Source organism: Vicia villosa, unplaced genomic scaffold (assembly GCF_029867415.1).
Source record: "Vicia villosa cultivar HV-30 ecotype Madison, WI unplaced genomic scaffold, Vvil1.0 ctg.000422F_1_1, whole genome shotgun sequence".
NCBI classification, from domain to species: Eukaryota; Viridiplantae; Streptophyta; class Magnoliopsida; order Fabales; family Fabaceae; genus Vicia; species Vicia villosa.
The window spans coordinates 819,961-832,514 of NW_026705199.1; the positions used below are offsets into that span (position 1 = coordinate 819,961).

General features: G+C 36.7%; 3 protein-coding genes across 3 annotated transcripts; 1 reads left to right on the forward strand and 2 right to left on the reverse strand.

Annotated features, from left to right (window-relative positions):
* Positions 1-965: 965 nt before the first annotated feature.
* On the reverse strand, positions 966-2,516 carry LOC131628054 (putative GEM-like protein 8). Its single transcript, XM_058898916.1, has 3 exons — positions 2,085-2,516; positions 1,663-2,000; positions 966-1,579 (listed from the first exon to the last, which is right to left on the reverse strand). The coding sequence occupies exons 1-3, from the start codon at positions 2,218-2,220 to the stop codon at positions 1,358-1,360; spliced, it is 696 nt and encodes a 231-aa protein (XP_058754899.1). The 5' UTR covers positions 2,221-2,516; the 3' UTR covers positions 966-1,357.
* A 540-nt stretch (positions 2,517-3,056) lies between these two features.
* LOC131628055 (GEM-like protein 4) lies at positions 3,057-4,055 on the forward strand. Its single transcript, XM_058898917.1, has 3 exons — positions 3,057-3,276; positions 3,370-3,653; positions 3,765-4,055. Exons 1-3 carry the CDS (start codon positions 3,141-3,143, stop codon positions 3,951-3,953), a joined length of 609 nt encoding a protein of 202 aa, XP_058754900.1. The 5' UTR covers positions 3,057-3,140; the 3' UTR covers positions 3,954-4,055.
* Positions 4,056-11,530: 7,475 nt separating this feature from the next.
* LOC131628086 (uncharacterized) lies at positions 11,531-12,205 on the reverse strand. The gene has a single exon (XM_058898944.1). It carries the CDS (start codon positions 12,203-12,205, stop codon positions 11,531-11,533), a length of 675 nt encoding a protein of 224 aa, XP_058754927.1.
* Between the last annotated feature and the right edge of the window lie 349 nt (positions 12,206-12,554).

A 12,554-nucleotide genomic window follows, 5' to 3' on the forward strand; every position in this document is an offset into this window, starting at 1 on the left:
TTGTGGCCGCAATGTTGCTGATGCGGTAGCCTCCACAACCGCATCAGACCGCAATTGCATTGTGATTTAAAAATCACATGTTCTGCCGCATTAGGAACTCCATCGGACAATTCCCTCCTTGTTTCTTTAAGTATTTTTATAAAAACTCATAATTTCATAACCCCAAAAGGCCAAAACTCATTTTACTTGTGAGGTAATGAAAAATCTGAACATTAACTGTTTTTCAACATTGTATTTAAAACTCTTGTTAATCAAAATCCACACTGCAATAAGCCAATAACTGCAATACGTATCGCGACAACCACAATGACCGCAATCGCATGGTCTAATTCCCTTAAATTATTCAGGAATTCCTTTACCATAATCACATATTGCTATTTATTAGAATCTAGCTCCATAATGCCATATACTGGAATCTTGGCCCTTGATACAAGCTATAGAATGTGAATTCAACCCTCAAGCAGAGTGGTTATTGTGACCATCCCTCTATTGTTTCTCTTTTGTATCTTATTTTGATTAATTATTAATCTAAGTATTAAGAATATCAATTTCTTTTGATTAACTTCATGATAGAAAAATCATTGAAAGGTAGAAACATGGTGCCAGAATTTTTAAATTAACTAAGTTTAGAGACTAATTTGAGAGAATGGAACATAATGAAGAGAGAAAAATGCCGCCGCAAAGGATTTAAATTTAAGATAAATAGAGTAGCTGCTGCTTTAGTGGAACAGGATCCATTCTATATTATTCCCCACATATAGATATGGTCATTGATGTTGTCCTATTTCGACCCTTTGTTGTTTGAAAGTAATTAGTTGGGTATGTTCTTCTGAAGGTGGAAAAAGTGTTTATGTTTCCTCTGTTGAAGGATCCTATCCTAACACTCCAACACGCGAGAGTATCCAATTGGATTCACGTTTGAATAACTATAGACAAATTTTTATTAAAGAATTTTTATGGTCTAAATACATTTTGAAAGTTCCTGAAAACATGCACGTAATTAGCATGTTAAGTAATTGTGCTTGAAATTTAACTTCTAATAGATTGTCTTAATCTTTCTATCTACTGTCCTTCGATCTTGTTTGCTGCCATCCATCGATCTCTTGCATCCATAATTTTACCAACACTATGTTGACAACCATGTCTGCATCTGAGCCGATATGAATGAACCATGTGCATATGGGTTCACTAGTCAATCATGGGGAAAATCCGAAAGCCCGAATTCTGCAATATGTTTTCTGCTTCTGAATGATCAATACAATCCCCAAAGTCCCCCGTTTTCAAACGCAGCCTAATATCTCTTTTCCATAGCTTGTCTTGTTGGTTATCATTTTTTCAAAGTTTTATATCTTAAATCTTAATGTTTGTAATCGCAACACGAAGCTTTCTTCGAGCATCGTCTAGTTATATTTTGTGAAATTGCTTGCTCGAGATATTTTATAGTTTTCTGATATTTGAAGACACCCATAAACCAGAAATCAAAATTATCCGTTGTAACTATAGTTATGTACTTCTGTGTTGGTTTATCAACATTTTGACTTTGATTCACACACTTTATGTTCTTCGCTGGAATGACAACCTGAACATAACAAATCTTAGATTAGGGAAATTGAGATATAAGGAGAGGTTTGTTTCTGCACAGTATATTAGTTCAGGACTTACCTTATAGCGGATCCTACACGTTTGACCTTTTTGATTGCACTCTTTTATGGATCTCTCGCTGCAAAAGGCAACCTTTTCAGTTGAGATGAAGAGGAGACCAGCTAGAGGGCCAGACGTGGTGGACAAATAACACTGGGAAACTTTCAACAGCCTCTCCCCTTCTGTCACGCTAAAATATTGCATGAACATTTTCTCCACTCCACCAACTTGAAGAATGCGAGCCCCTAAGCTCAACTTCCTTTTAATAGTTTCAGATATGTTTGTCCCTGGTCTCACTGAAATTTCAGAATTACTATTGACTTTCCTGCTGCGTTTTTTCTGGTTAGAATTTGCTCTACCTGAAACATTGAAGCACTCTATATTAGTAAAACCATCAATACTTAATGAATATATATCTGTAAAGAAGGAAAAGAAATTCTTACATTTGCTTTGATGTTTAGATGGATATTGAAATTGATGAGAGGCAGAATCAAGCAAGTATCTGTTAGCCGACTTTTGAAACTGGTCATATATGACTGGAATTCCAACAAGTAGCTCGTGAAGAAGTAAGGTCTGCATGTTGAAAGGGAAAGCTAGTAGATTTCAAGGAAGTTGGGCTCATCACTTGGTTAGATCAGGAAAATGGGTATAAGTGAAGAAGGATATACTTTTGTGAGAATGCATCAGCAGAGCTTTATGATCAGTTGGCTTAATAATTTCTTTTGCAGTTAAGCAAGCATGTGACTGACTTATATGTTATATACATAGTGTTGCCATTTACAGATTGCTCAACCTTCATTTTCACTCTATGTAACATATATATGACTGAAATGCTAGTAACTATTTAAATTATTAATTTTCACTCTATGTCAAAAGAGAATCACAAAGTTAAGAATGGAGGCTATATCTCAAATAACTAGCTTTGATGATTCATCTACACATAATAAGATAAGCAAGTGCCATTCTTTTATAACCATTATTGACCAATTGTTGAAAAAGTTATTAGGCTCAATAACTTATTAGGAAAATGTAATTTTCCATGTCGGAGCATTGGGATGATGTGGGAGTGATTTGACTATTTTCTTTTGACCTAAATATTCAAATCCTCTTTCCCTTGTACATGAATGTAATGCATTAGAAAGGCTTAATTCCAGCTCAGAAACCTTTAATCACTCCCTTTTATTTGCATTTGTTTAATCAAAACTATGTTTTATCATAGCCACATGGTATTGACCAATTAAAAAAAAACTATTATTATTTGTTTCCTGTAGACAACTAGACATGCAATCTTCAACTTTTGAATTGCTTTTTTTCCTTTAGTCTTCATGATGATCCCTAGCTGACTCATCCTCCAAAAAAGCTCAACCCTCACCTTGTTTCCTTTTAATCATATATATATATACTCATTTACAATACAATCATTCATCAACCATATTCCTACACCTCTTTAACATTTTTTACAAGCTAGAAACAAAATCCTCTAAGGCAAGAACACTAAAATGAATACCTCATTTCTTCATGAGTTACTTAATGGAATCTCTATCAGCTCAACTTATCCGGCTGGAAAATCCTCAAAGAGATACTTGCCCGATTCTTCAGGAAAATACTGCAAGTCTATCACAAAATCAAAGAAAGGTATGACACATCTTCATTTCCAAATATGTATTTTTTCAAACAAGTCTTTCAAATATAATTTTACTGATCATGGTCATTTTTTGTTTTTGTCAGGTAAATTAAATTCAGTTCTGACTAAGATGACATATACTGTAAAAGGGAAACTGAGGTTGGGAGCAAGAATTCTTCAAGTTGGAGGAGTTGAGAAAGTGTTTTTGCAACTCTTTGTTGTTAAAGATGGAGAGATGTTATTGAAAGCATCACAGTGCTACTTATCAACCACATCAGGTCCTATAGCTGGCCTCCTATTTATATCCACTCACAAAGTTGCTTTTTGCAGTGAGAAATTCATCAAAATCACTTCTCCAAAAGGAGAACTTATTAGAGTTCACTATAAGGTGATTTTCTTACATTTTTGCAATGTCCATGTTAATGCTCTCACTTTCTTTTATCTTGTTTTATGACTTTAGCAGTATGTGACCATAACCTTAATTTGTATACTATTTCAGGTCTCTATTCCACGTGAAAAGATACAACATGTCAACCAAAGTCAAAATGCGAAGAAGCCTTCAGAAAAGTACATAGAAATAGTCACTGTGGATGGTTTCGACTTCTGGTTTATGGGTTTTTTTAATTACCGGAAAGCTTTAAGATATCTCCAACAGACTATCTCTCAATCTCATAGAGAGAAGTTGTAGAAATAGTCCAATTGTTTATCCCTACTGCTTCATCAATTATTTTTTGAAGTTGCCGAGGTTCTATATATGTACAAATATTTACATTATATTGATAATATAAAGAGTTAGTTGTTTCTTAAACTTGTGGTTCCATGATCTAACAGACAAAGTTGTTCCCTGAAGTTTAAAACTCAATCTAGACATAATTAAACATGGAAATAATTTCTGTTAAAATATGCAATGAAATTCAATATAAGATAAATTTGACTATGATTTAATAAAAAATAGAGTTTTGTTGGTCTCATCTGTTACTTACCCTTTTATTAACCATGTTAAGTATTAAATGATATGAATAAAGGGATGCAACAAATATGTTGTAGTGCTTATTTCTGTTGTTCTTTTACATAGATCATCAACATCTGTCTTTCTTTGAAGAAAACAACCTATGATCTTCACTTTGCATACTGAATTTTCACTATCTAATTATAAAAACTGCAAATCTTATCTTAAAAACAAAAGCATTAAGGATTTGACAAATTATGTATATGCTTTTATTTAATTGCAAGTGGTCTCTTTATTTTTATTTGATTTATTATTTTTATAACAGAACTGAGGTTGGTTTGGCATGAAAAAGCTAACGTGCCAACTTTAAAGATGAATGACAGACTAAATAGTAGTTATGTTTAAGAAAAAGTTTGTCCAGAACAGAAAGCTATCCTTCCAACTATAATGCTTATAATGCTATTCAACTATATTGTTGAATGACACACTATACAATATTTAAGAAAAAAAATTTAAAGGGTTAAACACATGTCCCTATAAATATCCCAAAATTTAGTTTTAGTCCCTAGAACATTTTCATTCAACGAATTGTCTTTATAAAATTTTCCCTCCCTATTTTTCGTCTCTCCGTCTATTCCACTTAACGGATGTCTACATAGACGGTGACTTGAGAATTTTTTTTTTAAATAATTGGACAATTACTAATTTCCACGTGTGTAAATCAATTACAAGTCAATTATCTTTGTACCAGGCACATTTCAATGTTCCTCTTCGTCCTCTTTGTGCCCTAATTCCTCTTTTTTTGTAACCACTCGCAGTCGAAGCTTCCTCACTCACAAACTTAATTTGTCATCCTCAAAGCAAGGTTAATGTCGTATTCCAGAACTAGTGCTTTGAAATCTGTGAGCATGTCTCTGTCCTTCATGAGATGTAGTCGACGAAGGAATTGCGGTTGTGAAGCTCGTATGGTTTCATATGTTTGCAAGAATGGTCGCAATAAAGGCAGACTCTTCTAGAGATGTCCTTTTTGGTAAAGTGAAGAAACTTGTGATTTATTCATATGGGATGAAGATTTGGTTGAAGAAAATGGTAATGGTGTTGAACAGGTAAATGTCAACAAACTGAAAGAATTGGAGACGGTTGAACTGCTGAGGGAGTTGTATGAAGGTTCCAAGAAGAAGAACATGAAGCCGCAAACTAAATTGAGGGAGTTGTATGTAATTGTTGAAGTATAATTGAATTTTGTTGAATTTATAGGTTGTGTGGATTTGTATTTGACGGGTTGTTTCTATTGACATAAATTTTGGCATAGTTTGCCTCAATTTTGGCATAGTTTGGCCTAAAACATCGACAGTATTCAATCTCAATATGCTTGGTTATGTCATGCTGAACTAGATTATGAGCTATGCTAATGGAAGCTTTATTATCAGAGTATAATTTCAATGGAAACTCAATTTTTTTTTTGCTTTATACCACCGGTTTAGTCCGGTTCGGGGCAAGTTCTGGCATCAAGTGGTTCCACCCCCCTCCCGATCGCAGTTGCGGGGGATCGAACCGTGGTTCTCCCTACCAAGTCCAGCGTCAATCGCCACTGGACCAACTAACGATTGGTAACTCAATTTTCATCTTAAGTTCTTCTATGACTCTAAGGATCCATAGTCCTTCACAAATACCTTGAGGCATAGCTCTAAACTCGGCATCTACACTACTTCTTGCTACAATTCCTTGTTTCTTGCTCCTCCATGTCACAAGATTACCCCAAACATTAGTACAATATCCCGAGGTTGATCTTCTACATGTGATTGAACATGCCCAATCAGCATCGGTGAAGATAGACACATTTCTTTCACTCGTTTTCTTAAAATGTAAGCCTTTTCCAAGATTTCCCTTCAAATATCTTAGTATTTTTTAGACTGCCTCAAGATGTTCCTTGTAAGGAAAATGCATAAATTGACTTACTACACTAACTGAGAAAGCAATATCAGGTCGGGTGTGTGACAAAGAAATCAGTTTCCCAACTAATCTCTGATATCTTTCAGTATCATCAGAAACATTACCTTCTCCCCAAAGTTTAGCATTAGGATCCACTAATTCTTGTTTCTTACAATAAGTCTAGAATGTATTTCTGCTGTGAAACCACAATACCATTCTTTGACCGAGCAACCTCCATAACAAGAAAGTTTCTCATAGATCCTATGTCCTTGATTTCAAAGTCCTTGATTTCAAAGGAATGACGAAACGTGTGACTAGTTCAAGGTTGAGGGACTACGTGCACACATGAGCCAATATTTAAGGAATATTGAAAGCAGTTATTATTATGCAAGTTGTGAGAATTATCTCTATTCTTTTCTCTCTTTTTTTCTTGTTCTCTGTAATTTGCATCAGTGAACTTTTCCTTCTAGAATCTATGTGAAAGTGATCCTCTATAAAATCAATTCAAGTGCTATTTCCCCATCCACTATTATTATTCATTACACACTTATGAGTATACAATCTCTTTATTGATGCAATTTGAAAGAATTATTTAAACTGACTGATTAAAATTATATTCACATTTGCATAACTATAGAGAAATTTTTATTAAAGAATTTTTATGGTTTAAATACATTTCGAAAGTTCTTGAAAACATGTTAAATAATTGTGCTTGAAAATAAACTTCTGATAGTTTTCCTCAATCTTTCTATTTACTGTCCTTCGATCTTGTTTGCCGCCATCCATCGATCTCTTGCATCTACAATTCTACCAACACTATGTTGACAACCATGTCAGCATTTGAGCAGATTTGAATGAACCATGTCATACGTGTTCACTAGTCAATCTTGGGGGAAAAGCCCAAAGCCTGAATCCCACAAGATGTTTTCTGCTTCTGAATGATCAATACGGTCCACAAAGTCCAATATCTTCTATTAAAACTCTCACTTTTCATAGCTTGTCTTGTTGGTTATCATGAAGAAGTGATGTCTGCATGTTGAATGATGAATAGGGTTTGTGTTTTGTTGGTAGAATGTTAAGGAAGCTATGCTCACTTGGTTAGATCAGTCCCTTTGTATTCTTAAGAGGTAGTATTTAAAGGGATGAAAAGTAGGAAGTGAATATTGAGCCTTTTGTTGGATGACTCAACCATGATATTGGGTGATATAATAAAGACACTGCTGACATGAGAACTTGAAGGACTTTATTCAAGATAATATTTTGATGTCATGGATTGTTTGGTTACTTTTAGAAAAAGATGGTAAAGAAGTTAGATTCACTTGGTTAGATCAGTCCCTTTGTATTGTAAGGAGGTAGTATTTAAAGGGATGAAAAGTAGGAAGGGAATCTTGATCCTTTAGTGGGATGACTCAACCATGATGTTGGTGATGTAATAAAGACACGACTGACATGGGAAATTGAAGGACTTTATTCAAGATAATATTTTGACATCATGGATTGTTTGGTTGTTTTAAGAAAAAGATGGTAATTAAAGAAAGATATAAGTTAGCTTTTTCATAGAAAAACTTAAAAGGGTTTATTATTAGAGGCTTAGAAAAAAGTTTATATATCTTCAAGGGCAAGATAATGAGTTGTTGATGTTCTTTTTTCACTTGTCCTTTTTCTATATATAGTCAAACTCGGAAAAATCTGAATGATAAAATACAATTTCTGCACATCTTTTTTTTTAATGTGGAAACTAGAAATGCAAGGATCATGTTCATGCAGGTCCATTTAGAATGATGACCAGGATGCACATGGAAATGATGTGGCGATTCCCTTTTCAGAAACATGTGTGTCATCTCTTAATTGTCAAATGTAATTGGCTTGATGCCTTCTCTGTTTCTATTCTCTTCTATATATAATACAATTACATTTACAAGTAATAATGACTAATTAACTCTATTTCCTAAGTTATACAACCTAAATTAGGAAGTCTAATGCTATACATTCAAATAGGAAACATAAAATAGGAAACAACCATAAATGACAAATATCCTCATTGACATCCCCCCTCAAATTGATGCGGTTTGTCAAGAAGCATCAATTTGCTAAGGAGAAACTGATGACGGGGACGAGGAACCGCTTTAGTGAAGATATCTGCAAGCTGAAGCTGTGAGGAGACATGAGGAAGAGAGATAACATGATCATCAAGAGCCTCACGAATGGAGTGGCAATCCACTTCAATATGCTTAGTGCGCTCATGAAAAACTGGATTAGTAGCAATCTGAATAGCACTCGTGTTGTCAGCATGGAGAGGCGTAGCATTGGTTTGAGGAAGTCCGAGTTCAGCCATTAAACCACGCAGCCAAGTTATTTCAGAGCAAGCATTGGACATAGCTCGATATTCAGATTCAGTGGATGACTTGGAAACCCGGGCTTGCTTTTTGCTCTTCCAAGATATTAAGGCAGGACCTAAGAACATGCACCAACCGGACACCGACCTTCGTGTATCAGCACAACCTGCCCAATCAGCATCACTATAGGCAAGCAAAGTAAGAGATGTATTGGCTGGAAAAAATAATCCCCGATGAGAAGTTCCTTTTAAATAGCGAATGATGCGGCGAACAGCAGCCAAGTGAAGATGACGAGGAGTGTGCATGAATTGACTAACTTGTTGCACTGCAAAGGAAATATCCGGACGTGTAATAGTCAAATAGTTAAGACTTCCCACCAATTGACGATACAATAAAGGATCAGGCAAAAGATCACCCTCATCACGATGATATTTGACATTAACTTCAAGAGGAGTATCTACAGGGACAGCTGACTGAAGACCAGCCAAAGAAACTAAGTCCTCAGTATACTTGTGCTGATTGAGAAAAATACCTTTGGAGTCAGAATGAACCTCCAGCCCCAAAAAATAGTGAAGATATCCAAGATCATTCACGTGAAAGGAGGCTTGAAGCTGCTGTTTAAGTAGTTGCATGGACGCTAGATCAGAGCCAGTAATAATCATGTCGTCAACATAAATGAGAAGAAGAACAATACCACCGGACGTGTGATGAATGAATAAGGAGGAATCATATTGACTTTGTGTAAAAGAGAATCCAAGAAGGGTAGACCGAAATTTCTCAAACCATGCCCGAGGAGCCTGCCGCAAGCCATATAAAGAACGCTTGAGTTTGCACACGCCTTGAGAGGAAGAAAACAAGCCTGGAGGGGGTTTCATAAAAATATCCTCTGCCAAATCACCGTGAAGAAATGCATTCTTCACATCCATTTGATATAGGGACCAGCCTTTAGAGGCAGCAATAGAAAGGATTGTGCGGACCGTGGTCATCTTTGCCACAGGTGCAAAAGTCTCATCATAATCTACCCCATATTCTTGTTTGTTACCTAAAGCAACCAACCGGGCCTTATGACGATTTAGAGAACCATCCGAATTTAACTTTACAGAGTACACCCATTTGCAACCAATGGGTTTAACACCAAGAGGGCAAGGGACTATGTCCCAAGTGAAATTCTCCTGAAGTGCTTGTAGCTCATCTTGCATGGCCTTTACCCAACGCATGTCCTTAACAGCCTGCGAATAACACGTGGGAATAGGTATGCTAGATAAAGTAGCAGTAAGAGAAGTAGACTCCCATCCATACCTATCAGGTGTTTGATGCATACGAGTGGATCGACGCAGTGTAACTGGTGCTGGTTCAGGCGGTGGATCAGCTTCGAGAGAGGGCAAAGCAGGAGGTCGTCTGGTATATACCTGTCCAGGTTTAAAACGTTCTATAGGGCGAGGAACATTAGCAAAGATATGAAGAGGAACAAAATTGTTAGAGGCAGAAGGAAAATTTGGAAAATAATATTGATAATAAAAAAAATGACATTTCTAGAAATGCGCATGCGTTGAGCAATGGCATCATAACACAAAAACCCCTTTTGAGTAGGAGAATAACCCATAAAGGCACGCTGCACAGATTGAGCGCCGAGTTTATGACGCTCTAGAGGTGGCAAGTGCACAAAGCAGACACACCCAAAAGTGTGAAGATCATCATAACTTGGCTGAGTGTTATAGAGACGAAAGAAAGGACAATCGAAAGCCAAAACCTAAGATGGGAGGCGGTTGATCAAGTATACAGCCGTGGACAAGGCTTCAACCCAGAATTGAGAAGGAACAGAGGCTTGAAGGAGTAATGTTCGGGTAACATCAAGCAAGTGCCTATTTTTGCGTTCTGCAACGCCATTTTGCTGAGGCGTATATGGACAAGAACGTTGTGAAAGAATCCCCTTTTGCTGCAAGTACTCTTGAAAGTTGTGAGAAATATATTCCCCACCAGAATCAGTACGCAACACCTTGATATACCTGTATTAAACTGAGTCTCTATATATGCCAAAAACTTTTTAAACATACAAAAGACATCAGATTTAGAGCGAAGAAAATAGATCCATGTAAACCGGCTATAGTCATCAATAAAAGTGACAAAGTATTTATACTTTGCATGAGACAAAACTGGTGACATACCCCAAACATCACTATGAATAAGATCGAAACATTTATTGGCACGATGAGCTATAGAGGGAAACGGAAGAGTCTTGCTTTTAGCAAGTTTGCACACAGAACAATCAAATACAGAATTAGGAATAACAATTTTATTACTCAACAATCCATTTTTCAATAAATGAGCCAAAACAACTGAGTTTGGATGACCTAATTTTTTATGCCAGTCCTCATACTTATTCGGGACACCATTACAAGCAAAAGACAAAATATTAGACAAAGAAAACTGGAGAGGAAATAGTCTGCCCACTTTAGGCCCCCTCGCGATCACCTTCCCCGACGCCTGATCCTGCACAGAACAACCATCACGAGAGAAATTAACATTACAATTGTTATCGACCAATTGTCCAACTGAAATCAAATTTGAAACAAGCCCAGGGGAAACAAACACATCTCGAAAAGAGGAATTAATTTCTCCAACAACAGAAATAGGAAGAGTATTACCATCGGCAATTTGAATATTTTGGGTGCCATGATAAGTATGAACATTGTGTAATTTTTCAGGGGAACCAGTCATGTGGTTAGAGGCCCCAGAATCAACAAGCCAAGGTTGAGATGCAGTTTTAAACTTACCATGAAGACCTAAGGCAGAAAGGGCTGCAAGTACCATTTGTTGTACGGCTTCTGGAGTCAAGGAAGCAGTATTAGAAGTTGTAGGAGCAGAAGTTTGGTCCATAGAAGTTGTAGTTGCATGTAAGGCATGCAATGGCTTCCGCGGTGATCTAGTTGGGCAATCTGCGATGATGTGACCATGTTGCTTACAATAGTTGCAAAATTTCTTACTGCAATTCCGAGCGAGATGACCAAATTGCTTGCAAGAAAAGCATTGAATTTGTCGCATATCACGTCATGTGCCTTTACTTTGGGCAGTGTAGGCAACAGAGACAGGATCAGCAGCAAAGTCATCACGGGATAAGGTCAGAAGACGCTGCTCTTCTCGAAGTAATTCCGCAAGACAAATATCCAAGGAAGGGGCTGGATTCCTATTCAGCAAAGCTGCACGTACAGCTTCAAATTCAGGTCGAAGCTTCATGAGAAATTGATCCCGTTGGCTAATCTGATAAACTTTTTGGACAGCAGTGAGTGAATCTTTAGAAACATCGGCGTGTAAGATAGTTGAATGATCCGCCCAAAGAGTAAGGAACCCGGAGTAATAGTCCTGGATAGAGAGATTTCCCTGACGATAGTTAGCAATGTCGAGCTCCAATTGGAACCGTTTGGCAACGTTGTCCTGATTGTAAATACGCTTCAGATAGTCCCACATATCTTTAGCAGTAGAAAAAGCACGTAGGTTGTTGATCATGTGAGATTCAACAGAAGCCAGAATCCAAGTTATAACTTGGGCGTCCTTTGTTTGCCATGCCGCCAATTCTGTTTTGTCTGTCGGAGCAGTAGACGTATGCACATGGTTGTCCCAAAGGCCTTTCCCTTTCACAAACATTTGAAACTGAAACTCCCAAGCTCCATAATTTTTGCCCGTAAAGCGGACACAGAAGTTGTCGAAAGTCTTTTCTGAAGCCATGATGAGCAAAACAATCGGACCAAAAAACAAGATAGCACAGAGAAAAAAAACAGCAACGTCGCAGAAGTAGAACAATTATAAAACAGCAACGTTGCAGACACTGAACAGCAAGAAAAAAATGAGCTACAGCAAGAAACAGACCCTCAATGCGCTACAACAGCACAACACGAACTAGAAAACCAAGATTACCAATCTACAAAACCAGAATTAGACTCGTGATACCATGTCAAATGTAATTGGCTTGATGCCTTCTCTGTTTCTATTCTCTTCTATATATAATACAATTACATTTACAAGTAATAATGACTAATTAACTCTATTTCCTAAGTTATACAACCTAAATTAGGAA

Bases quoted from the DNA above. Each gene is read 5' to 3' on its own strand.
- LOC131628054 (XM_058898916.1), bottom strand. From the start codon at position 2,220: ATGCAGACCTTACTTCTTCACGAGCTACTTGTTGGAATTCCAGTCATA. The intron at 2,001-2,084 runs GTAAGAATTTCT...TCAATGTTTCAG, and splicing joins ATCTAAACATCAAAGCAAAT to GTAGAGCAAATTCTAACCAG. The intron at 1,580-1,662 runs GTAAGTCCTGAA...TGTTATGTTCAG, and splicing joins CGTGTAGGATCCGCTATAAG to GTTGTCATTCCAGCGAAGAA.
- LOC131628055 (XM_058898917.1), top strand. From the start codon at position 3,141: ATGAATACCTCATTTCTTCATGAGTTACTTAATGGAATCTCTATCAGC. The intron at 3,277-3,369 runs GTATGACACATC...TGTTTTTGTCAG, and splicing joins TATCACAAAATCAAAGAAAG to GTAAATTAAATTCAGTTCTG. The intron at 3,654-3,764 runs GTGATTTTCTTA...ATACTATTTCAG, and splicing joins TTATTAGAGTTCACTATAAG to GTCTCTATTCCACGTGAAAA.
- LOC131628086 (XM_058898944.1), bottom strand. From the start codon at position 12,205: ATGGCTTCAGAAAAGACTTTCGACAACTTCTGTGTCCGCTTTACGGGC.